Here is a 27461-nt window from a genome sequence, read left to right as displayed (position 1 = left end):
GAGTTGGGTCTAAAAGGACCATAAGACTGACTTTATGAACAATAGGAGGAGTCTCCTTTCAGAAGGGAGTGCTAAAAAAGAACATCTGTATGGAATCAGGGCAGCAGAGAGTAAGAAGGAGGGTTAAAGGAGGGAAGGGACAGAAAGGGAGAAGTTTGTCATCATCCTCAAAACTTTGTTTTGGAAAGTGCAGCTACACAGGCCTCTCAGTCAATAAAGCAAGGAGGTCATGCATATCAGCCTCAATAATAGACCCAGAGGAAGATTTCTTTTTCTTTTTTTTTTTTTTTTTGTAAACTGTAAACAAGATTTTTCAAAACTTTATCCCTTTGATTAGGGCAAGAGCTGTGGTGGGTTTGTGTGATAGTCACTGTTTGCAGGAGCAACCAAACTAAATTTCATTAAGCTTGTTTGAGAGCTGGAACAACAACAAAGAAAACATGGTTTGTTGTTACGGCTGCTGTTGATGTCTCTGTGTAGTACTTTGAATGGCATTTTTTGCAACAATTGTATTTAAAAATTATGTGAAAAAGAAACAAACAAAAAAAGATGCCAAGTAAAATCTAGGTTTGAAAATCTCATAAACCAAAATTTTACTCACAATAGAGCAAAGACAAAATGCAAAAAGTAAGTAGTTCTGAATAGATACAGCTGGAGGAGCATGTTACAACTAATTACATTAATTACCAACCAGCCCGTAGCATAGTTGGGCATGAAAAAGCACCTTAGAGAGGCAGAGTCTCTCAAAAATGTTTCAGGAATCTGCAAAACACTGTTTATAAATCATGGAGCAGCTTCAGAAACAATTTCCCTAACATGAATTTGCAAGGATTTTTAATTTTTCAGAATCTCCAGTGGATAAAATCATCAAAAGATTAAGAGAACCTGGAAAAATCTCTTTACAGGAGCACATCTTAAAATAGTCACTGCATGATAATGATCAGTCTTCAAAAATAGGATGATTCTGTCATGGAAATCACTGCTTGGGCTCAGCAACATTTCCAGAGATGATTGTCTGTAAACACAGTTGACTGTGCCTTCCACCAATTCATGTTAAAGTGATATCATGCAAAAATAATATGTAAACATGATCCAGAAACATGGCTGTCTCATCTGGACCAAAGCTATGGGGGTATTTTCATATCTGTAACCTTAAAACAAACGCACTCTGAAGAAAGCTAGTGACAATTTGCTCAGTCAGCATGTTTCTAGCTTTCTATTGGCTATAGGACATCTGACAGACAGCTTATTCAGCAACCCAAGAGAGTAGAAAATGGAGATTTGAACCTGCAACCCTAAACTGGAGAAGTGGAGCAAAGTTTTGACAGGAAGAACAATATATTTGAGAGCAAGGAGTTTTTGAGTGTGGGAGCAGAGTTTTGAGAGAGAGCTATATGATAATTGAGCATGAAAACAAGAAATTTTGCTCTCAAATCAAGCAATTATGCGCTTGATTAAAGAGGAAAACACCCCCATTCAAAGCTTGTTCACAATTGACTGAGAAAACCAGAAACTGCTCAGAAGTCAGACAACAAATCTTCTGTACTGAAGAAGAAAGAGACCATCAGGCTTGCACTCAGATTAAAAGCCTGTTTCTCTGATGGCATGGGTGAACATTAGTCTCTGAAACTGGCTACAAATCTGGAAAGGAACCATTAATACTGAAAGATACATACAGATTACTTTTTCAGACCTTGCATATTTAGCAAGACAAGGCTAAACCTCACACAGCAGCAGTATGGCTGTTAGTGGACGAGTCCAGGTGCTGCTGGACTAGACTGGTTAGAGATCTTTCACCAACTGAAAGTGGTCAAAACAGGTCATAGTGTCCAGGGTAACATTGGCCACCTTTGAAATCTATTTGGTGCCACCTCAGATGGTTGACAGGTAACTGGAGGAGAACAGAAACATCTTCCCCGACCTGCATGGATCACCAGTATCACTATACCAGTTTGAAGTAAAATTTAAAAATGTTTCCTAATTAGTCATCCTTTAAAACAATTTCTAGAAAAGATTTTGTCCCTCTGCAAGTACAATTACTAATGTTTTATGAGGCTATAAGTCAGATGTTAGCATGAAGCTAAGGGTCAGTGCTAATCTAGTTATTTTCTAGCACTAGATCAGCAGTGCCCAAGTCCAGTTCTCGAGAGCTACCATCCTGCAATTTTTACATGCGTCCCAACACACCTGAATGAAATGAATAGCTCGTTACCAGGCCTCTGCAAACCTGACTGGTGTAAATGACACAATGGATGCAACTAAAAGTTGCAGGATAGTAGCTCCGAAGGACTCAACTTAGGCATCCCTGCACTAGATTTATTTTAAGCTAATCTGGGGAACATGTCATATTTGGCTTTCAGTGAGTGCATTTAGGGACTACACATCAACTCATAAAGTAAATGTTTTCATATTGAAACTGAAAATAAACTCAACAAATGCTCAAAGAGTAACTCAGTAGCCAGATTACTGTGTGCTGATTATGCTAGAACTTCATGATCCAGTTTAATTTAAACAGAAGGCTAGAAAGGCTGCTAGTTGATTTAAAAGTTGCTACAGAATGAAAATCTGGAGAAATATATCATGTAACCAGTTTGACTTTGTGTAGTTAGACTTGCTCTGCCACTGTTAAAGACTCTGTTGCTTCTTTGAATGTGTGTCTCTTCCTGGGTGTCCTGTAAAGGACACTGCAAACTTAAACAAAGTTTTCCTTTTGATCCTGAAGATAACATGACAATGGCACCATCTAGAGGTTTCTAGTTACTAAATAACATTTTGTTGTTGGAGCCAAAGTGACACAAAAGGGAGGAGGCATGTATGCCCACAACAGGTGTTTTCAGTTGTAGAAACCTTAACAGACAGTTAACGTGTTTATGTCTGTGTTTTCACATGGGGAGTCTGTAGGGATTGATTCACTACTGCAGTCAGTCTCTAGTAGCCATTTGTTTCACTGCTGATTTTGCACTTTTGTATCTGCTTAATTTTATAGCCACAGAATTTGGTGCTTTGCCCTAAATGATCTAACCAGGCCAAATGAGAAATATTCTGTTTATTTTAGGTCTTTCCATGTAATAGCTTTGGTTGTATTCACTGTAACTGAAAATGTGGGAAGTGTTCAGCTGGCTGATGTGATTAACTATACTGCTGCCTGTTTCATCTTCCTGCGCGGCTCTTTTTGCTCATCTCTCCTGGTGAGAAACTTAAATCTGGTGCTGCACAGCCCTCATAATGCAGAAAAGCATTTAAGGCTGCACTACATTCCCTTGTTTGTGATCACTGAATTGTACATTGTGATCTGCAGCTGGTTATTTTACACTGAAATCTTAACTTTATTTTTTTTATCTGAGCTTTTTCTTTCTGGTTTTATGTAATCAATTTAATCTTTTTTAATCATTGTTTTTCTAATTTTTTTTCTGCACCTTGCTGTAATATTTTTATGTTTTGTGTAAAGCACTTTGAATTGTCCTGTACATGAAATGTGCCATACAAATACATTTGCCTTGCCTTGCCACTGTGTTTGTCTGCACACTTCAGGACATGCAGGTCAGGTCGGGCTGTCAGGACTCAAGCTGTGCAAGGACAGTTGCAGGAAGCATCAGGACTTAGATGCCGGCGTGGTGATAGACAAACTGAATTAGGAAGGAATTTTTCTTTGTTTGCCCTTCAGTGGATTTCAACTTCTCCAACAAGGTTACATTGCACTTAGTTTCCTCAACCACACGAGTTCCACGGATTAAATGGAAATCCGGAAAGTCTCTCAACTCACTGGAGACTTCAGTCTCTGATTAATTATTTGTCTTATTTTGTTACAGTCAATAAAATAGTAAACAATGATAATTCCTATGTCAAGGTTTGGGAGACCTTTATAAAATAAAGAAGACACCGTGAAAGAGAAAGAAAAGAGAAAAGAAACACGCTACCAAAATTATTTTGGGAAAGAGCAGCAGCTTAGTCTCCAAATGTGCTGTCATATTTTCAAATCTAACAACCTTAGCAACATATAAGCTTTTAATGTAAGAAATATTCACACTGGATCACTCACATGTGAATTACACTCCTGTTATTGCTGCACAAGACAAACTCTGAAATACACAATCAACACAAAAATCTCCTCAAAAGAAAACAAATAAAATCTAAGTTAAAACAATATTTTGCCCTGAGGGTCAGCGTCCCTGCTACCATGTGCTGATCCTCGTGATGTCCTGGCAATAACCCCAACCCCACCCCCAACTACACTGAGATTCTTTGTGCATGAAAGTCAAAATAAGTCAGTAGAAATAAAAGAACTGCGAAAGAAGAGAAGATATGAGCAGAATCCCACAAAACTGACCTGGTTGTGTAAACATGCTTCCCGTTCACTGAAATTAACTTTACACACAAACATGAGAAGCTAGGATTAACATAATCTAAAGTTTTGTATTATCTCTTTTTCTACTATGTATATTTATGAGGAATAAAATAGAGAATAAATACAACATGCTTATATGACTGGTGTAACACTGGTACGACATTATGGATCTGTGGGATCCTGGACTGACAAACTGATGTGATCCTGTGTTGATGACTGGTTTAGAAAATGTCCTTTTGGCATCATCACAGGAGAAAACCAATAAGTTTAGTGGTTTGCAGTTAGGAAAGATGTGGCTATAGTGAGGTAGGTTTTCCAAATATGAGCAACGTATTAGCACGAACTCTTCATCTGAGGGGAGGAACTGGGGAGTCAAGAATTAGGTATCACTGCAGAACCATACTTCTCCAGGTTCTATAGTGCTCTGAACTGACATGTCAGTCTATCGTTCTCACCTACGGAAGTGTTTTCTCTGCAGGCTGGTCAGGCTTAGTCTGTAAGATGGGGTTGAGAAGAGGGCTGCATGGTGGTGTGCTGGTTAGCATGTTGAATGGGTTCTCCAGCTTCTCCCTTCCTTCCTTCCTTCCATTCTATTTTATCCAAGGTCAGATTGCAGAGGCAACAGGTTTGGAATGGAGTCCTTAGATGGCCCTCTCCTCAGAGACACTCTCTAGCTTTTACTGGGAGATCCTGAGGCATTCCTGGGCCAACCCTCCAGCAGTCCTGGGTGTGCCCAATGGTCTCTTCCCAGTAGGATGTGTCTAGAAAATCTCTAAAGGTAGAGAGGCATCTGTCTTAAAAACTTAAGACTCTTTTGGCCTTCAACTCAACTTAAGACTTGATGTTATTTAGTTTTTAATTTAATTTTATTTAATTTGTATTGTTGTTTTTATTTGGTCTGTCTCAGATGTGCAGCACTTTGTTTCCGCTGTGGCTGATGTTAAAACGTTTTGTAGATTAATTGATTAGGATGATCCAGATGTCCAAATCATTTCAGATGACTAGTTTTGATACTGAAGTGCAGCAGCTCCAAGCCAAACTCCTTCAGATGTGCAAGCTTCTCACCCAATCTCTCAGACTGAGCCTAACCTTCTAAAGCAAGCTCATTCAGTTGTTTGTATCCACAATCTTATTCTTTCAGTGTTTTGGGTCAGCTCTTATTGCACCACAACAGACCGGTGCAGACAGAGCCCTCACTACTGCTGATGAAGCCCCAATCCATCTCTTCAGCTCTCACTCCAACCTACCACCACTCACACAATCAAAAAACATGCATGTTAGATTAAATGGTTATTCAAAATTTAAAACTAAATCTAAATTCTAGATTTCAATTCTTGGCTGTTTATCTTATTTGTGTGTTTTGGGCCTTTAAGAGATTGGTGACTTGCCCAGAGTACTCTGCATCCTGATACTTGAGCTGATTCAAGGACCAGATAAGGATCTCCTCTGGATGCTTTCTTCTAGGGCAGGGGTCTGCAACCCACGTCTCTTCAGCCTTTCTGCACTGACTCCAGAGAAAAATACAATGTAATTCTGCATGAATAGATAAATTTCTAGTCAGTAACAACAACGCTGGTTTAAGCTTGATTTGTGCAAAGAAACTAGCAAACAACAAAAGTGTAGCACTGAAGACATCATGCCCCAGGTGAACTAGGAGCAGCCATGGATCCCCAAGGAGGAGCTGGAGGAAGTTGCTAAAGAGATGGAATTCCACGCATCTCTTACAACTAGAACGCCCCAACGGCCTCTCCAACCAACACCGAACATTCATACACCAGCGATGCCGACATGTAAAGTGTCTTACCCAAGGACACAACAGACTGACTGGGAGTTGCCAGATGAATACACATTTATTGAACTGTCTTTGTCAATTAAGTTTTAATATGTTAATCTTTTTCCAAAAACTTTGACCACTCATGTTACAGGCAAATGTCATGCCTTATTTAAAAAAAAGCAAACAAAAAACTGCTTTCTCACAATTTTCTAATAAATACTTAAAAGGAAATGATCAAAAATTCAAAGTTCGATAACAGTTAAACCTTTTTTTTAAAACCTTTTGCGTCACAGCTTCAGTTTTTTAATGAATTGTGGACGATTTCAAGTTCTGTTTTAGAAAAAGAATCTGGTGTGAAAACATACTGTAGACACCAGCCAGAACTTGGCTCGCTTTGTCCTCATATGGTTGCATTGTTTGATGGACGAGTCTCCAGGCAGACCTCAGAAACCCAGCAGTGGGACTGCAGTGCTTCCAGATGTGGCCTGCCTGGATCTCTGGAACAACACATGTCTGTGTGAACATGCCCAGTAAACGCCCCTCATCACGCTCCAACACATCAGGCCCACAGCTTGCCATTTTCTGCTGATAACATGTGTGTGATTGGTATATGAGGCCAGCACATGTGTCTCACAGCATGTGTTATGTACTGTAAGCATGTGTGTGTACTTGCGCAACTCTATGGATGACTCACCGTTGGACACTGATCTTCTGTCCAGGGACGCACAAAAACTGCAGCCAAGCTTTGTGAGTGACGCCATGTGCTTTTACTAGCTTCTCAGCTGCGTAAGTACACATCATGTTAGAATGAAGAGATCTCCCTGTTTACCAAGTGCATTTTCTTTAGTAAAAATGTAAATATTGAGCTTTCTGAGCAGCTTTTGTAAATCGTAACAAAGTCAAACTGAAAACAGTCGTGACAAACTTAGTTTTTATTGGTATAATTATTTTCAGTAAAGAAAACTTAAACCAATAAAAAAAAACTGCATCTGTTGTCAAATTTCTCATTATCACACACTTATTCCTGCTCTACATATGCACACACACACACACAGGGTAAAGGGAGGAAACAGGGACAGTTGCTTTGGGGGAAATGGGTTAACATGAGGCAGTTAGGAAAGGGGTGTGGAAAGAGCACAGAGAGGGAGGCTGAAGGAGAGAAGCCATATAAAGAGACACAGAACACCAGCCAGGCTTTATCCTTCTTGTCTGTCCCGCTCACTCAGACCTCACAGGAAACCTCCGACTCCCACCGACCCTCCAGCTTGCCTTCACTTCCCACACTTTTTTTTTTTTTTTTTTTTTTGCTTTAGCACACGGTCCCGCCAGCTGCGCAGAGACTGAGCTGAGAGGATGGCTGCATCCATGTGGAGAATGAATGGGCTGTGCAGGAGCATGGCTGGAGTTGTGCTGCTCTGCGCTCTATTGTTTAGTGGTGAGTGCTTTTCTACCAGTTAATTCACTCCTCAAGTAGTTCATGGATCCACATTGGGCTTTATGATGTGTGTGAGATTAAATTCTTTTTATATTTCTTACCTATTTTTTTTTTTTTTGTTTGTTTGTATTTGCCTCTAAATTATTGTAATATTGTACTGTAATAGGCTAATATTATTTTATATAGTAGCTGGTATTTGCTTTTATGTATTGTACCATGGGTTTGCACACAGATGCAAAGGAGTGTGCATGGGGGTGGTATGGCTGCAGACACAAAGGAACTGCTCAGTAGTGGAGAATCATCCTGTCTGGGTGGAGCAAAGATGTATTTGAATGTGTGTGAAACAAATTAAGCTTCACACACACACCACAATCTCCACATTTAGATTAATTTGTTTGTATTTTGACATATTTATTTTTTTCTAATATCTTTACTGTTTAACTGCATCTGTACTTAATTACAAAAAATACATCATGCCCATGTGAGTGTGTGTGAGCTGCTGTGGTGCAACATATCACAGAGTGGCCACAAAACATATGTGAACTCAACACAAAGCAAAAAATAGTTCCCTCCCAAAATGTGCTCTTCTCTGATCTGCAAACTGTAAGTGTGTGCACACATGTGTGTGCGCTCACCGGGTAGTCCGATCCAAATCTATATGAGGCCTGATGCTAATTGCAGGGTGATGTGTGGCTTGGATGGCCCTGCAGCCTCGCCAGTTGTAAAGCGGGAGTAGTTCTAGTACGATACGTTGTAACGACTTCTGCAGAGCAGAAGGCTTCATCTACGGTCGCTTGGGCAGTAAATGTTGGGACTGACCTTGAGAAGACAAGAAGGAATATCCCAGACTGATGGAAATAACTAAGCCTTTACTTTAAAGGGAAAATATCTTGAGACGGCAGAACATGTTCATAGTTTTGTGCAATAAAAGGCATACCAGAAACCCTCTGCAGCAGCATAGCAGATGGTAATTAGATTTACATGGAAATCTAATTACTTTGGGTACTCCCCGTCAAGTCAAGTCACTTCTTCATTGAAGCTGCCCAACATCCCTAATAACAAACTTACCTCAAATGGCCTTCATACTCACAGAGCTTTAATTTTGCCTCTGTACCTTTCAGGTCAACTTGGATGAAGAGAAAATGTCTCCAAAAAGTTCATTAACCCAGAAAAACAGCAAAACAGACCAAAATGATAAAAGTATATGACTTCAAATGAAGATAATAGATCTCAGAAAATGCTGAGCATCCACGAACAAATGAGAAACTGGGTCTGAGAGATGATATATGAGCCACAAATCTATAGACAAATTTACAGAAAGGCAAACAACTCAGACATTGTTTTGTTTTTACTTTAATTATTTACAGATTTGCAATATTCCCATGCTGAAAAAACTTGGCCTTTGCCAGTCAGACATTTTCAAAATGGCAACTTGTAGTCAACAAAAAGCACCCTGCACATCTGTGTACATAAAACCATCACCGTTTACCAGATTTGCAGCCCCCATACCATGACAGAGCCTCCTACAGTTTTACAGAAGTCTGTCTGCAATCACTGTTGCACCTCTTTCCAAACCTACCCAGACTTATTCACGAGCCAGAAATTTCAAAATTTGAAGCAAAAATTTAAGAAATGAGTGGTGATTGAAGGCTTTTGTGCAGAGCTGTAAGTTTCATGAATGTGTTCAAACGTCCACAAACATACTAAGTTTCTAATTGCTACTTTAAGAGTATGACAAAGGGTGTGGCTGACACACCCTAAAACAGTGGAGCTGCAATCGCACACACCTGATACATTGCTGAAACATGTGGACAACTGGCACTGTGGTGTGAGTTTGCAAAGGCATCGTTACATATGGCTCATATGTGCAACGGACCATTGTATCGTCATCCCAGCACTTCTGGAATTCCATGTTGACCGTCTGTTGCTATTTTGGTTATTGTTTAAATACGGTTTGCTTGACCTCCTTACCACCGGTCACAAGAGACTTTTGTTGTCTCATTGACTGCTTTTAACAATTTAGGCCTATGTGGATGCTGTGGTGCTGTATAGGGGTCAGAAGAGTGGCCTGATGACGTCAATAGTCATTCAGAGACACAGACAGTTTGAATGTTTCATGCTCCATTATGGTTGTTTTGATCAACATGAAGAAAGACTCTTTGTCGAACCACTGACAAATGCAGAGTTTTGCCTTGTTGTCCATCTTTATGTGTCTGGCTCCTTTTATGGAACTGTTATGGGTCAGTCTATGTCTTATCAGACTGAGTAGCAGCCCGACAAAGGTACAACAGTAAAACCTGACTATAAAATTCACCCACCTAAAATATGTCATAGTTATTAATGTAGGCTGGACAAATTTCAGACAGTCTCCCTTACATTTTCTAAGGTAAATTTATTTTACTGGAGCAAATACGGCTGAACACCTCTTAAAAATCGTGCAATTATAAGTATAATATACTGGTTCAGCTATATGGCCAAACAGCTGGATAGTGTGTTATCAAAACATGAAGAGTTGTTTGAGGAGCTCCTGGTCAGTAGGGGCGTTTCCCTCCTAAAAGTGGTCCAGAGTGGGGAAAACTGTTAACTCACAATGGGATCGGGTAGACGTGCTGAAACATGCTTGATCTGCAGCAGCTGAAATCCAAAACTTTGCAGGACTTAAAGGATCAAGTGTTGACCTTTTTAATGCCCGATGCCTCAGGGCGCTTTTAGGACTCTTAGAGCAGTCGGAGCTGTTTTTATTTTAGTGGACCAATAACGTATTAGAAAAAGTTGGTTGTGGTGTTTTGGCTCGCTGCAGTTAAATTTGTGGCAAGAAGAACAAACATACAGAGAGATGCAGAGCAAACCTTTGCTGAAACACCTTAACCACATATAAGCAGGTCAATTATCCCAACTCTCCAGCAAACAGATTTGGTTTGTATTCCCACATCCCATGGCTATCACTCAGTAGTTACACAGGCGTGCAAATATGCAGCCCTGAAATGGGCATGCTTGGCCAAAGTTGGGTGATGTCATTCAACGCCTCTTAGAGTATGTTTAAAGCCATCTCTCTCTCTCTCTCTCTCTCTCTCTCTCTCTCTCTCTCTCTCTCTCTCTCTCTCTCTCTCTCTTTCTCTCAAGACTCTCACTATTCAGGGGAAAACCCGCACCAAAAGAGAAAAACATCTTGTCTCGCTTATTTCAGCTTGTCCTCTTCAATGACTCCTCCTGTTGCTAAGTCACGGCCTCGGGCAGATCAGAATACACTGTGACAACTGCTAATTGAAACGAGTCAACCAAGGTTTCTTCTCATGTTTAGAAGACTCAAAGAACTGATGTGCACACATGCAAGAACTCAGTAGTTAACCTTGTGTGGCACACACCTGCTTAATTAGCCTCAGTAAGTTCAAATTCTAGAGAGATTGAGATTGCACTGTAGCAGCAGCCAATGAAAACACTGGCAAAATATGGCTACTCTCTTTCTCATGCCCTCAGTCAGCATTCGCCAGCATTCTTTCAATCTGAAATTATGATGTTACAGTTTAAGTCACGTCTTCTGGAGGGCGTTGGTCTTTTACATAAGCCTTGGCAGATAGTCTTCTTATGTCAGGCAAGGGTGTGTGTCCACTTGGCCCCCAACTTATGGATGTGATGCAATATGAGAAAAGTAATTAACCCCAGAGCCTGCGTTCTGTCAAACTAACATATACTTAAGTGTCTTTTGGATGTGAAAGCCTGGTCACTATACAGCTAGGAGACATGGGAAATGCATTATAAAATATGTTTCCTCTTTCTGAATTTTCTTCTTTTGATGCCAAGAAAAAAAGAAAAAAAAAAAACTAAATAATGATAAGACAGCAAAAGCACTGTCGCCTCTGACCTAATGATCATCCACGAAAGGAGTCAGCTTAGTGAAACAGACCGTCTAGCAACAATATTTACCTTGCGAAACAAAGCTAATGAAAACCAGAGGCCATGCTTGCATTCAAGCCTTCCTTTCTGCAATTACTGCTGTTCTGGTAAGCTTATTGTTCCTTGTTCTTCTGGCACCCTGCTGCAATTTTACAGCTGTTGGGTTTTAACCAGCATTAAGAAAAAAAAGGTGGTGGTGGTGGTGGTGGGGTTCTTCTCTGTTCACCTCCTTCATTTTCAGCCCCGACAAATTTGCAGATGAAAGTTGCACAGAGGACAATAAACTCCAGACATCTCAGCTCAGATGTAAAAGAACAGCTAAAAAATGGCCTTGATGTTACCTAGCAACACCATCCTCCCACTTTGACAAAGTTTTAACAACAGGTCTTTTGATCCAGATTTGTTATAATGTCAAGATAAACAAAAAACATGTGCAAATCACATAATCTATGTTAGATATCTGAGCTGTGTTGTCCTCATGGAGGGTTATACTGTTTACCCTGGGAAATAAAAACACTTAATGAGCCCTCTCTGGGGCCCTTTGACTGCCAGCGCAATGGCTCCTGGTAATTAACACACAGCAAATTGTTTTTTAAAGGCAAGCTTTTTACATCCTAATTGAAAACACAAGATCGTGCCCTTCGCCTTTCTTTAAGGTACAACTCATTCACTGGGCCCACATGTGTGCACATGTATGAACAGGATCTCTTCCAAGACTTATCATCAGTAATATCTGAAAGGTTGTCAGATCTTTTTTATCTTCCTGTTTCAGTTTATTTCCACTACAGAACCAGATTGCTAAAGGTTCCAGTATCTTTATTCAACCTCTTTCCCCACAAAGCATCTTAAAACAGCAGCTGGAATCGGTCGTTGGACATCTGTTGACGCCGATTCTGACACAGAGCGGAGAGCAGTTAGCAGCTTCCCCAAGCAGCTGGTGTTTCCAGTTTCTAACCCACAAAAAACGGACTGTTTGGAAAGCCGGTTTTTAGTTTCACTGCCCTTCTCAAACTATTTTAATGAGCAAATTAAAGACGGAATAAAAACAGTAGTCAGTGGCCGACTGCAATCACAAAGTAGTGTTTTAATTTCAGTTTTGCTTTTCTCCCCAGTGCTTTCAGAATTAGATTTAACATACAGAGAGCAGAGGAAAATTAGGTCTGGGTAAAAGAGAAATGCAATATAATTAATTTAAACCAAATTTTCTCATTAGTGGACAGTTCCTGCATTGTATCCCAGTGACAGTTAGTGTGATTGCCATTCTACTCCAGGGGCGTGAGCCTGGTGGATTGTGTTATCTCTAACGCCCATCATGTTTGCCTCTGCAGTTCCAAGAGGTCAACACATGCCGTGACAGCAACATCCTGTCATAGGATGTGCACAGATACCATTTCAACACGCTTATTAATTCCTTTTAATTTTTTTCCCCTCCAAATTATCGCATGTTTTGTTTGAAAACACAAAGGGTGTGGGCAGGATGGAAAAAATGTCAACTTTTGCCACCCGACCGTCCAGAAACAAAAATAGTTCTCGTGTTCGGGGAATGGAATTCTTGGGATGAATTCTTTAGAGATGGTCTCTGCAGCAAATAGCCATTAAATGGACTGCACTGCATTTACGGAAAGATTTGAAAGTGGTGTTATCCTCTGCTTCCACACTATTTACAAGTGGAGGTTTGAATTTCAAAGAATTTATGCTACTTCTACTGCAACTGCACTAGTTGTGAATCTTTTATCAGTCAGTGCATCCAGTTGAATATAAATAACAAATACCAGTATTTATGTAGTTTAAAGTTATCTTTGTAGATCATTTCAGATTCCCATAACGTCCTTAAGGCTCTATGAGACTGCATGATGTCCAAACGTTAGCTAAACTTTCTGTGAACAGGGAAAAGGGAGCAGAAATGAAGTGACTTTGGTGTCCTCTGTGAACACTCAAGTGAAGGAATGAAGGTGTGGCTCATTATGACATCCAAGGTGTTGTCCCTGCAGTCAGGGTGGAGGCTTAGTCCAAGTCCCAAGATGTAGGGCTGAAGCTTTTCTCCCTTTTGCATGAGTTCAAAGTAGAGTCCAGTAACTCTCAGTAAGGCTCCCTGAAGAGACTTATTGCAGCTGCGTCACTCACACCCCCACCCTCCTTCTCTTCTTTCCTTCTCTAGGCCTCCTCCCCAGTCTCCCCAGGGAGGAAACAGGCCTCATCCTCAAATACCACAAGTTATAAGTAAAGAACCGCTGTCTCCTGCTCGCATCCTTCAACTGCAGCCATTTAATCAGGTGTGACAGTGTTTGTTTTCGCAATAATTTCCTGCTTCTTCCCCGACCTAGATTCAAAAGCAGGAATGGCAGCGACAATGAGCTGCTACGCTAAAGGGAGAGGATAGAAAAGGCTGTGGACGAGTGTGACCCATTGTTAGGACATCTTCAACTTTGGGCCCAGATAGCACCAATGCTCAAATCTTAGGGGCCGTCCCCACGACGCCGGATTGCAGCAAAACCGCAAACGTATTTTAGCAAACCACCCTTTCATCCCCACGAAGCCAGAGATTAGCCTCCATGAAACCGACCATGTGTGAAGCCACGTACCAAAGTGGATCGGTTTGAGTCCTCTACCGTCTGCGGTACTGTGCGGACAGCGAAACCGCACAACTCGAGGATATGACGTCGATGTGACGAGCATGCGACCAATCCCAATCCCCAATCCTAATCCACCCTTCCTCGAGTTTTTAATGCTTTGTAGTCAAGTATTTTTTGAAGAAGCTCAACTTCTTCATTAGTCCAAATAAATGTTTCTCTTTTGCTTCGCTGTGAATCCTCAGCCATCTTCTCTTCTCTGCTTCTGATGTGTACTTCCTGCAACAGATAAAGTGAGCCTTTATCTGCACATGCGTTGTTTTTCTCTAGCTTTGGCGTGTTACTCTTTAGCACCCCCTACAGCCTGTAGTATGTTCTAAAGCAGTGTTGTGGGGATGTTGAAGCTGTTCTCCTAGTTTTCGCCACCTGAACCGGCTTCGCTGCCGTGTGGACATAGCCTTAAGCTCATAGTTTGCCTGACTGCTGCTACTTGCAGATAGAATACAGCAAGGGAACAAGGGAGCTTTTTCCTCTCGATACAATACCATTAGTATGTGCTACTTTTATCAGTACTTATACTAATACCAATACTTCTTGTCCCTTAAAGGAAAATCACATGATTGTACAGTGTGCATTAATATCAATATTGCAAGGACATAATGAAATTTGAACAAAGTTCATGAACATATGTACTGGAAAGAAATGCTCATAAATGTGTTATAAAACATATACATATATTTTTTTTTAAATAATAAACTAGAACACAGAATAATAAAGGATTGTTTAAATGTTTTTCCACGGTGAAGGATTAAACCATGGCTGGGTTTTGCGTGTAATTTTATTGCCTAAAATGGTCATTAGTGAAAACAAATTGCATGTTTTGTATCAGCACAGTTGTATCTTATTAGATATTAAAGTTTTAACACCAGAGTATTGATATGCCCATCCCTAAAAGGAGCAGACAAATCATCTTCTGCAACCAAGAATAGTTTTGGCTAAATGTGAGTTTATTGATTTTATACTTCATTTAGGACCAAAAGATGAACATATGCAATGTCCAAAGTTAATAACACTTGGTAAACTTTTACACTGTCTGTATTTTAGACTCTCCTCCCCCTGGAGAGAGCAAGATCTTCTGCATTTTTTAGCTGTGGTTAGAGCAGTGCTCATAAACTGATGCTGCTGCATCTGACAGTTTTTTCAGGGGAGGTTGATGGTTTTCCCAAGTGAGGAGGAGGGTTGAAGTGAGCTAGTCTGGAAGGAAAGAAAGGACCCATTTCTTAAAGCATCATGTTTAGTTTTGATGAAAATGTGAGCTGATGATAAGAAATGCCTTCCTCCTTCGACCTGCAACCTCTGCCGTCTGTAGAAGCTTGAAAATAAATGATTCACCTTCTGACGCAGTTATTCCAACAGTAATGAGTAATGATCTGCAATACAGGGTTGTTAATTTAGATGTGGCATCTCTTCCTGTAATCAGTTTCTCCATATTATCCGCTACAGTTGGCTGTGAAATTCTTAACAGTACCTCCACTGCTTTATTTTTGACCTGATATGTAACATGTTTAAAGTTAAACTGATTTTAGTTGTTGTTTATTATGGCATTAAGAGAATTAACAGCCTATCTGGTGCTTTGAAACTCCTTTAAATGTGTCAGAGGGCAGATTTTACTCATCATTTTGCACATTAGGTTTCTGCCATTGTCCTGCCCTTATCTAGTCAGTCACACACCAGCCAGAGCCCTGATTTTTTTTCCTCCTCTTTAACTTGTGATTTAGCTCTTACATCTGGCATGGTTACATGCCTCATCAAATCCCAGAACACCCAGGCTTAAAAAAAGGCTTCAAGGAGGACAGCCAGGGCAGGAAATCCACTTGATGTAGCCCAGGAGCAAGAGGAGTTGCTAGATTTAACTGGAACCCAGAGGTTACACAACGTTCAGCCTTGGCTTTGCGCTCCGTGACCCCCACTAAAAACTCCCCTGGAGTGAGGCCAAGGTTGTGTTTATGGTGGAGTCGTGTTATGTATGTTTGCCTGTGTTTGTGTTGAGACTGCAGGTTCTGTGGGTTCATGTTGATGCTGGGAGGAGGAGGGTCCTGGCTGGAAATACAGTGAGATTTTTCACACAGCTGTCTGAGGTGGCTGTGTCCACGGTGGTGGAGAGCTACTGTGTGTAAAAATGGGAATTTCAACATGGTAACATCAGGCATGTTTTAGAAGGTGAAAAGGTTTCTAGTTAAAAAAAACTTAAAAAGCCATGAATACTCATAGATAACATATATTTCATATAATACGGATGGCTTAGAGATTGACCAGATTCAATCTATCCTCAGAAACGTTCTAATTCTCCCCACATTATCACTGTATTCAACAAAACAGGTCCTTATACTACAGTTAAACATTAGGATTAATATCTATCTCAACAGTTAACCAGCACTTTAAACAATACTCAGTTAGTTGCCTCCAACTTTGAGGTAAAACACACTTGAGTATGGTTACATACACTGGTATGATAGACCATGGTGGCCACTCAGAAAAATGGATGAAACCCTACCTTTTGTTTGTGGTTTTAAGATTCCAAACTGAGGAGGGTGTTTACTGGGATTGCAAACTTACACTAAACTTTTGATTCCACTGCATTTACATAAGCATGATTAACTAAATAATGGTGGCCAGACACATAGTTTTGGTCAGATTTGAAGCTGTTTACACGTTGCAGTTGGTGAGTGTTGAAAAAGGTTGGAGCAGGGTGAATTGGGTGATCCCTGATCCTGATGCTGCCTCAGTTCTCCTCATGGCTGTGGCTGTATTACAAAGAGTCTGTGTGTGGTCCTCTAGCTAAATAGAACTGTATCATAGCACGCATTCATAGATGGGCACAGTTTAAAAGAGTCTGCAGTTGTTGGACAAGAAGTTAGGAAATGCTTTTCTGAGTAAGTAAGCAAGTAAGGAAAAGCTTTTTAGTCTTGTTACATCTTTACCCCACCTAACTTAGTTCTGAAATATTTACTGTATGTTTCCCAGAAGATGGACGTGTGATCGTGAGGTCGAGCCCTCCTGACCAGGCTGCTGATTTACACAAGCAGCAGACAGTGAGAATAAGCTCATATGTGCCTACTTAATATTGCCATTGACAACATGTGCTAAATTGGGTTGGGTATAAAACTTTGAATCATCAGGACAAGCTGCTCCTGACCTCATTCACACAAACCTTAATCCAGAAATCAAGTGATAAATACATATGGGTACTTCTTCTTTGCACAATGCTAAAGCTAACCTTCAGTTAATCAATAAAAAATCTAAGATTGCTGATCTTGTTCATAAAGTTATTTTAATTTCCAAATAGTTCCTATGAAGTGAGCTGAATCAATTTCAAAAGTGCTGCAACTGGATTTCATTTAGATATGTCTGTGGTGCTTTTGCAAATCATCCATCATAATTTGGTTAGCCACAGGCACCGGTTCTTTTCCCCAAGCAGTAGATATTGTCTTTGTTTGCAAGTCTAAGTTATTCCTGATAATTGCAAATAAGATAATGTCTTGGGAGAACAGAACAAAAGTTGCTGCATAAGTTAGAAAGTGCATAAACCTACCCGTGTGCTACAATAAACAGGATTAAGCTACTTTAGTTTTGCTCTCTGATTTGGTTTGTGTACACAATGAGCACTTTGTGTTAGGTTATAATTATGATCAGTGGTGGGTTTATATTGGATTGGTTTATATTTGGATTCAGACGTTTCTTGTAGGCAAGATCAGCTGAAGTGGCCCACCAAGTCTGATTTCTGACTCAGGGAATCAGAGGTCATAGCTGCATTAATAAACTGTTCGTTAGCCCTTCTGTTAATTTGTCTTAATAAATCACATATACTTTGTCTTTGCAAGGCTATTATTTTTTTATGAAGTGGCTTGTGTGAACACTGATTGGAGCCCAATGAATTGGCTTTAATTGCTTTTAGCTGTAAATTGCCCTGAGATTAATTTGTTGTGAACTGACACATATAATATATTATATTTTTATCGGCTGGTGTTCCTAATGATAACTACTCAGTCAGTTTGATAAGTGATTATCTGTGGTTTGACTGAGAGGTGCAACAGCTGCAGCTATCATCATTTTAATGCCCGAGGCAGCTATAGTGGATTATGAAGTCTGGGCTGACAAGGTTGCTCCAACTTTCCATGTTGGAAATGTGACTTCATGCGTTCGTGTTGATTTTTCCTATTGTGAACTCAGAAATCTTGACCTCCAAGCCCAGATGGAATGCAACACATGATATGCACGGAAACCATCAATACAATCAGAGAGCAGGACAAACAGGAAGAAAAGCATAACAGGACATAAATGGGAAGATAACCTCCAGAATAAACCAAAACAAGAAAAAAAAAACAAAAAACAACTTTAAATTTAAAACCAAAACCATGACAATTTGACCTGCAGCAATGATAGTTCCTTAGCACCCAGCATTAAAATAAGTTGCTTGTTTTCAGTGAAAAAAAATCCACAAATATTTTTAATTAAATTTTAATCTCAAGTATGAAGCAAATGTACAAACAAAACAAAACAAAATTTAAAAAAAGGGTCCAGCTGTAACTTACAGCTAGCTTCTGTAGCTTTCAGTAACATTATTTACATCAAGCATCATGGAGCAACGTTTACCAAGTAAAAGTCCAAATGTGTCTCTTTTTTACTTTTTCCCTCTTTGTTGCAGCTGAGGTGATGTGTCAAGATAATGCCACGGTTGTACCGGATGCATCAAAGACATCAGGTCAGCTTCAGAGCCAGTTTTGACACATCATTTAAAAGTTTTGAAGTTGCATTGCTTCTTTAAATGTGAGACCATAGAGATACAAGCATTAACCTTGCTTTGTATTCTCACTGCAGAACCTGCTGCCATACCAGCTGATGGTGCTTCTGGGACTGTTCCAGACAGTGGACAGTCTGCTTTGGCTACTGATTCTCCAGCAGACAACGCATCCCCACAGGTTACAGGTCACCAGGCTGTAGACGACATCCAGGTAGATGTCAGCACTGCAGCTCCGGCTGCTGCAAGCGATGACAAGACTGTACCTGCTGAGGTCCAGGATGGCGTGTTCGTGGTCAAAGAAGTTTTCGTAAGTTCTTGATTGTACCACCTACAGTTGGTGCATCTCTTATCCCACTTTTTAATGTAAAAACAGGCATTTTTTTGCTATTTCTTTTTTTTTTTTTTTGGTGTGACACATGTTGGCAGTGGATGACTTTCCATAAGCAATACGTGCAAAGTGCGACCTGATCTCGCTTTCTGTCTCTACAGCCTGTTGTGAAGTGTGTTGAAAAAGAGGCAATCTCTAAAAGCAGTGCTCTCAAGGCTGTAGTGAGCACAGATGACTGTGTGAGTATAAGTTTTTTTTCTGCCTTTTACAACTCCTTTTACATTCCCTTACTTCCTGACCAGACTACAGGCAATATTAAGCTACCAACAGCTGCAGATTTTGTCATGCAATATTTACAGCAGTGAAATTAGAGGAGACAGAGCTGATTCCACTTTCCTCTCTGGAACAAGAACTTTATCTGACCCTACACCTCGTACCCAGAGGAAGTGGCTTACTCCACTTAAAGGAAGTAAACGTATATGTCGTAAAGAGCTACAGTTTGAAATGTGGCTCTGACAAAGGTTGATCTTTTCTCAGACATTCCTCAAACACTGTAAATCTTGAACTCCTGGTGTAAGACGTGAAGAAGAGGGCTGATGTTTCCACTCCCTTTAATGATCTCTTAACTGGTTCTGGTTTCTTCTGCTGGGTAGACTTAAATACACAGATCTGATTCCTTAAAGTATAAGAAACATCTTGTGTTCAGATTGGGATCGCTGTTTGGCAGGGTGAACTTAGGTAATGTTAAATTCAATTATTTCTTTTTCTGAAATAGTCAGGTCACCAGAGTCTTATGACAGGTTTGGCCTGAATGTCATGTTGCTGAAAATGCATGACCTCAGATGGCTGATGTCATTGGAGAGTAGAAGGGACATGTCAAACACAAAGCTGCACCTGGAATCAGATGACATGTTTAAATGCACAGGATTACAACTAGATTCATTTAAAATGTATAAATGTATTAAAACAAAGCAATATTCCTTATTCTTATCAAGTATAGTATTATCATCTGTTTTCTTTGTTAGTTTCTTTAGATTCAGGTTTGGGACAAACTTTGGACATATTGATACAGTTAAAGGTATTGAAGTCAGGGAAATAGGTTTTCAGAAATTTCCTGATAGTGATGGGATATGCCAAGGCTTCAGAGCGGGTGTCAAGTAATCCAGGAAGCATGCCTGTGATGCGCCTATCGAGGCCTGTTATGTTTCAGAGGAGCAATTACCTCAGAAGACTTGCTGCCTAGCTGTAAGTGGGTTGCAAAGACATTCAGATCTTACTACAAGCATAATCTGGCCATGCAAACAGGTTTTTTCCAAGGCTGGAAAAGTTATTTCCAAAAAAGAAATGACCCAAACACAGTAGAAAAACTACTATTTCTTATATGACACCACACCACAATACAATGTTTGACCAAATATGTTATATATAGTTAATGTGATCATATGGTTAAGATTCTTGAAGCTGCCCAGAGTTACTCAAATAATCATGTTTTTAATCTTAAGCTGTTGACATTGTTCTATTCTATTCTATTCTACAGTCCATTAGCAGACGCTTCTATCCAAAGTGACTGTTAGCCAGCTGATGATTGTCTGAAAATCATTGTCTGCTTCAATGGAACAAATAAATCCTTAGCATTGCTAAAACCTGTCCAACTCCTCAAAATCCAGCTATGAATGCAGGAGGTCAGATAATGTGAAGGAAAGCAGACTATGACACTATACAGGATCCAACCCAACATGTTTCTGTGATTTCTGCTTAAATTCCACCTTCCTGTGTTTCGTGTTCACTCCCTCAAAGATCCGCTAGTTTCTGTAAAGTCCAGCTGTGGACTGAATCCCAACTTAGTGAGGATTTGGTTTTACTCATACTGATCTTCTGGGGCTACTGCGAGCCGTCTGGATCACATTACAGAAAAACAATGAGCGTAGAGTTGTGCAAGAAGGTGATATCACAAGCTAGGGATAAGATGGGAAAAATGAGGTGCGGTCAACAAATTTTCCATTCAGCTGTATTTTGTCATCAAATCTAGCTAAAGAGGATGTGGAAAATATAGAATCACAAGTTTGATTTCTCTGTAATGAGTGTATTGAAAAGAGCACGAGTATGTCTTTGTGCCTTTCCTTTTCACATACAAGTTCTTTCTCATAGGATGGAACAAAACGCATCATTCAGGAAAACCCTGTAGCCTGGTGCCAAATAGAAAACTGCAATATAGAAATCTTCCAGGAGGGCAACATGATGCTAATGTCCAGCAATGATGGTGAGTACTGATGACAGCCATGTTATAAGAATACATACATGTCCAGATTTAGATGTTGTAACCATCATGCTTATCATGTATTCTTATTTGACAACTCACTGAATTAGAAATTACATATTTCTGAATTTCATTGCACTTGCAGCTAAGCTGAGTACTTTGGTTGAAATGCTCCAGAGTGAACATTTGAAAGACAAGGTAAGTCGTAACCATGACAACCTGTCACTGATATACACGTTGACTAATTCAGAATAACATACTATACTTGCTGAATACTATTTTGCAGTTAGTATACAAAATATTCAACTAAAGTTACCATTTTTATCACCAGAAAATGAAGCATTGGACATTACCTGCAAAAATTTAATATTTCTGTTAACTCAGCGTCCCAATGAATTAAATTAAATCGCCTTTCAATTTTTAAAAACCCCTTTTCTCTACCCCCACAGATTATTTTGATATGCATTCATTGTTTTCTTTTGGGCACAACTTTTTCTCTGTCTTGTAGCTGGGTGTGAAGACTGAGACCCCTTCATCATCAAGTTCCTCTGTATTCGTGGGAATACTGATCACTGGCCTGCTTGCAGCTGCTGCCATTGTTGTTGGGTACTTCAAATGCCAACGCAGACCTGACACCAAGGGAGCAAAGCTGGTGAGCATAGTTTTCTATTCTCTGTTATGAATATATGTACAATATGCCGACCTTGTCTTCCCTCTGTGAATTGAATCTGGCTTACATGTTTACTTGTCAGGATGAAGACAGTGAGTTGAAAAAAATTGAGCATTTTCCCCTGAAGGTACAGCATTATGCTGGCTACAGTTGTGTTTCCAGTAATTCTGATTTGCTTGTGTGACATCTTTATATTGGTTCATTTGTAATTCTAGTATGAATTATTTATCATCACCTGTAGATGTGTTTTATAATGAAAATGCATGTTTTTTCATTGAATCACAACCCTCAATCAATCTGTATAAATGGATTTCACTGCAATGCATTACAACATCTGAAATCAAACATTACCATTTCCTTTTAAATAAATGCTTGCCAATGTTTTAATTAGAGAATGCTGCTGGCCTGCCACCAGAGAAAATGTACAGAGAGAGTGTGCCTCATCCACAGGCCCACACCCTGCTCTCTGCTGCCTATGCATGCAAACCTCTGACAGCTGTTTCTCTGCAACATTATATATATAATATTGCATGACAGAGACCACATAAGAGATGTGTTTGTTTATATTTAGACATATGATTTATCAATTTTAGTACCTATATCAATGGAGAACAAGAGTGTATATTCTAAAGCATTGTAGCACCAACAAAGATGGTCAAAGACCTAAACATTGGTTCACTTTAATATTGAAGCACAAAATAGGAATCACAGCAGATTCCAACCTTAATGTTGCCTACTTGTTTTGGTAGGGTGGGTGCATTTAGCATAATCTATTGCTTTTTCAGTCAGATTTTAAAAGACCAAAATATAACCATAAAAAAATAAATAAAAAAAAACAATCAAAAATTGAATGTCATTAAAGGGTTGTTGTGATGACTGCATGACTTTGGGTGTGAACTGATTGCCTAGCCATTTCAACAAGGATTCAAAATTGTGGAAATGTTCAGTTTAACAAGAAGAGTGAATTGTGTTGGGAACAACGGAACAATACATCATGACTTCACAGTAAATAACATTACCTGATAGGCCACGTGAGCTGCACTGACTAAAAACAGAGAGCTTGCTAGCAGTTGATATAAGCTAGGCTAGGTCAGGGATCTCAAATTCACAGACCACTTTCCCTGCTCCAACACACTTGATTCAAATTAAATGGATCCAACAGCTTGTTGTCAGGTTTTGTATGATGACCCATTAATTTAAGTCAGGTCTGTTGAAGCAGGGAAACAACTAAAACTTGCAGGACAGTGGCTCTTGAAGACTGAGATTTGATGGGATTTGATGGGTTAAAATATCGATGATTAAAACTGTGAATATAATCTATATATTTAGGAAAACAGGGAATTGTTGACATATCATTAAACCTAGAATAATAGCATGTTCAATTAACATAGGTTTGGCTAGCTTAGCTGTGAAAACTAAGCTAACATTGGTTAGCATAACTGTGGAAGCTAAACTAATGTGGGTTTGGCTAGCTTAACTATTAAAGCTAAACTAAATTGGGCTAGCATAACTAAATGCTAATGCTAGTTATGCTAGCAGCTCATTGGTTGACCAGCACATGTGGATGGTGAGAGTGCCTTTGCAAGGTGTTCCTTCATTTTTTTTATTTTTATTTTTTTTCTTCTTTTTATAGGAAAATTCACTTAGCTAAAATTCCCTTTGAAGCTTGGAGTATACTGTATGGTGTGCTGTTTATTTACATAGAGAAAAAACCTCAACTGTTGTTAAGAACAGAAGTTTTTGATAGTGGATTTAAAAAAGCAAAAGCCTGATTTTGCAAATTATCTGAACCAATCGTAAGATTTTCTGTTGAATAGAAATTTAATTATGGAAATAATAACACATTTTTTATGTATGCCAATATGGGTGTCATCAACATGGCAGTAGAGCTATATTTTGTCTCTATTGTATGGTGAAGTGGATGCATATAGACAATAATATAAGCTCTAGTATTGACCCCAGAGAGACTCGAGCATTCTTGAATGCTTGAAGGGGACATGATCAGCATTACAAACAAAATAAAAATTGTTGTTCTGATATATAAAAGAAACAATTAAAGGGTCATTTCAGATATGTTCACTTAGAATGTTATGGTTGAATAATATCATAAGCTGCACCAATCACCAGGGTTGGCTTTTAAGACTTAGTATTATATAAAGGAAAAACTTTCTACACTTTCCTTTGAATTAATTTTTTATTTTTGTTGTTTTTGCAGGCCGAGGATGATATAGAAAACCAGGGGAACACCCTTGCCTCTGTGGCCCCTCTCAATCCACCTCCTGAAACTCAGGAGAAACCTAGTGTAAATGGAGAGTCCCCCGAGGCTGACAAGACCCAGACTCCTCCTCCTCCTACCAACGGCCACTCCACCACCAAGACAGCAGACACGGAGCTGTGAAGCAGTCCCACATAACCTGCAGTCCAGTTCCTCTCACAAACACATTCATTCATACACACACATACATATCTAAAACAAAAATTCTGACAAAATTCCGGTTACAGCAAAGTGGACATTGGTGAATATAACAATATCCTAAACATCAATCTTCTGTTGTTTGGGTCCTCATGACTCCTCCTTAGGCTGTGTCATAAAAAAAAAACATCAGGAAAACTAGTCTGATGATGACAGAATTGGCAGAAATAATGATGTTGACGATGACGAAGACTCAGTCCCTGTGTTGTTGACGGCAGCCAGGCTGGAGACTAGAAAGGAGATTGGCAGTTCTGGGTTTGAAGAGGGTTTTTTTTTTTTCTTTTTGCTTTTTTAAGCATTAATCAACACTGGCTCCTGTGATGATTGCAGCCCCTGGAGTCACAGCCATGTACTTTGGAACCCAGCAGAGTCTCTGCACATCATCTGGTTTAAAACAAACCAAATCCTCTACTTCTAAACACAACACAAGCACAGAAAACAGTTATTCAATTTAATTTCATAATAGACAGAGAGGAAAACAAATCCCACTGCCTTGAAATCTGTTTACATACTTGTTGGAGAGAAAACACATTGGGCTCTCATCCTATAGGTGTGCAAAAATGTGTGTGTGTTAAAATATACTTACATCTCTACTGTGCATAGGCTGTACATATCAATACATGCATTTTAGCTTCTCTTGCATATTGTACTGTATGTATGAGTACTTGATAATGAGTGAATGATGGCAACTGTTTGAATGATGAATGTGGATGTATATGTGACATTAGCCATGAAAACTGTACAGTTTTGTAAACGGAGCTGGTAGCTCATCGAGCTGCAGTCAGTCCTGATAGTGAGGTGGAAGGAGAATTTAAGCTTTACACACACTTTTCCTTTAACAACATAAGAAGAAATGGAAATAATGTTAATTAAAAGCCAACCAACCTCTCTACTGACTGACCAACAAACTATCACTGCCAGCTTTGTCCTCATATGTGTCAATGTTATTATCTTTTCACTAAGCTGTATATGCTTGTCTTGTGTTTTATTTTTTTATTTCTATGTACACTTGCTATGTTCATTCTGTGTGCCATATATTTGGATTTTATAACTCATGTTGTGCTTAAATTAGTATTTGTGCCACCTTAACAATATTCAACCCTTGTTGTAACATGAAGAAATGTACCCAAGAGCTGTGATAGTTCTGTAATTTACTTTATTCTCTGCTGGCATATCTGATATTCTGAAAAGGAAAACAAACAAACAATAGACGCCTTGAATCAGATTCTCCTTTTGATCCATTTAATATCCTTTTGTTACTATAAATCCAGCATCAGTGTTTCATTTTACTAGCATCTCTATAGTGTAAATTGAATTTAACACAAAAAAATAATAAAAAAAAAGAATAATTTCTTAAAATGTTGAGTCTCATTTTATTAAAAAAAAACAAAAAAAAAAAACATCATTAATCATCATGAAAGAGCAGTGTTTTTTTTTTTTTTTGTACAGACACACATACACACGCATACTCACATCTGTTCTGTGACACACTGGATGCAAATCCCACTCAGCCCATAAGGTTGCACAGCTGGTTTACATAAGCAGTAGTAATGACATCACTTTGCACTGTTTTGTCTTTCTCAGCCTGGGTGTGGCAGTGAAAACATCCCCGAGCTCATGTTCTTCAACCATCTGCCATCATGTTCATATATATACAGCACTGTCATGTATTTATATTGCATTTAAAATTATATATATTACATGTCTTTTTTGTTGTTTTACCTTCACTTAAATTCTTTTTTAACTAAAGATCAAGCTCTGAGTGAATCTCTACCCTACATGGCCCTGTCGCTTTCCACGCCCTGTGAGGAAAATATTTCCTCAAGGCCGTTCACATGTCGTAAAAAGGCCCTGCTGTCACAATAAGTCACAAGGTGAAGGCAGCACATGAAGCATGTACAACAGACATAAAAATATTGAGTTAAATGTGGTCATTAAGAATCTGAGATGAGCCAGCTGCTGCATGCTGCAAATTTAAAAGGTGTAAATCTCAGTGGATGTGTTACAGCGCCGTATGTATACAGTAAGGCATGCATTCCTGTCCTTTTCGACCTATCTGACCTGCTGCCAGATATGTTCTCCCTTAACCCCTTAAAGTATCCAGCCATGGTTAAAGAAGTCAAACTCTCTTGTACTGAGCATGGTTTTATATTTCCCATGACTCTAGAAAAGAAGAAAAAGTGATCTCATGGGGCAATAAGTGATTAAAAATGTTTCATTCCTAATGCGGTTTAATCTTCCTGTAAAATTCTCCACCCATCGGCCCCTACACCCCTTCAGTACATCACCCAAAATCTTCTCTTCAATAGCTTTTCTTCAATGTCACATTAGCTCCCCTCCCATCATCCATCCCATCCAGACTTTAGCTCCTCCCCCCTCCCCACTTCTCCATCTAGCCAAGAGTAGTGTATGTGAAGTGGAATCTGGGATTATGAACAAAATTCAGCTGGTTGTTTTTATTGTGGGGAGGCTCCCCCCGTAGCGCAGTCACAGCTGCCAAAATACGTCATGTTTTCCCTCACCGTGCCAAAGCATCCCCCCCTTATTAACTCATTGATGGTAAGATAATGTAGGATGGAATGGCTGGGTGGGAGGTGAAACAGTGCACATCAGACCAAATGACACCCTGAGGTTAAAAGGTGCGGTGTGCATTTTGAGCATATAATGAAAGTCAAACACCGGTAAATGTTCAAGTTCATAGAAAGGTTACTGGGAAGATGGGAGGATCCATCTTCACTCTTACAACATAAATGATTTTAAATATCAGATCACAATAAAGTGAAAACTTACATACATACATGGGTAATATATACATCTTTTTTTCCTCAAATGTCTCATAACCATCACATTCTCTCCCTTTTACAATACAGTACCAGTCAAAGGTTTGGACACACTTTTCCATTAAATCCAACGG

General features: G+C 39.4%; 1 protein-coding gene across 2 annotated transcripts; it reads left to right on the top strand.

Annotated features, from left to right (window-relative positions):
* The first annotated feature begins 6847 nt into the window (after positions 1 to 6847).
* Positions 6848 to 25672, top strand: si:dkey-261h17.1. Of its 2 annotated transcripts, XM_042005053.1 has the most exons (9): positions 6848 to 6866; positions 7433 to 7554; positions 18724 to 18780; positions 18897 to 19126; positions 19309 to 19386; positions 21296 to 21407; positions 21550 to 21602; positions 21913 to 22056; positions 24290 to 25672. In XM_042005053.1, exons 2-9 carry the CDS (start codon positions 7473 to 7475, stop codon positions 24470 to 24472), a joined length of 939 nt encoding a protein of 312 aa, XP_041860987.1. In that variant the 5' UTR covers positions 6848 to 6866; positions 7433 to 7472; the 3' UTR covers positions 24473 to 25672. The 2 variants fall into 2 exon arrangements, with proteins under 2 accessions (XP_041860987.1, XP_041860986.1); XM_042005052.1 differs by lacking the exon at positions 6848 to 6866 and having other exon boundaries at positions 7282 to 7554.
* Positions 25673 to 27461: the final 1789 nt, after the last annotated feature.

The sequence above is a fragment of the Melanotaenia boesemani genome, chromosome 13, assembly GCF_017639745.1.
Source record: "Melanotaenia boesemani isolate fMelBoe1 chromosome 13, fMelBoe1.pri, whole genome shotgun sequence".
NCBI lineage: Eukaryota > Metazoa > Chordata > Actinopteri > Atheriniformes > Melanotaeniidae > Melanotaenia > Melanotaenia boesemani.
Note: the sequence above shows the minus strand (reverse complement) of the source record. Positions and strands in the feature narration are given on the sequence as shown.

What these genes read in the sequence shown, in the direction of transcription:
- si:dkey-261h17.1 (XM_042005053.1), top strand. Translation starts at nt 7,473, where the DNA reads ATGGCTGCATCCATGTGGAGAATGAATGGGCTGTGCAGGAGCATGGCT. An exon ending in GCTAATGTCCAGCAATGATG is followed by an intron (nt 21,408 to 21,549) that starts GTGAGTACTGAT and finishes TTGCACTTGCAG; the next exon opens with CTAAGCTGAGTACTTTGGTT. An exon ending in ACACCAAGGGAGCAAAGCTG is followed by an intron (nt 22,057 to 24,289) that starts GTGAGCATAGTT and finishes TTGTTTTTGCAG; the next exon opens with GCCGAGGATGATATAGAAAA.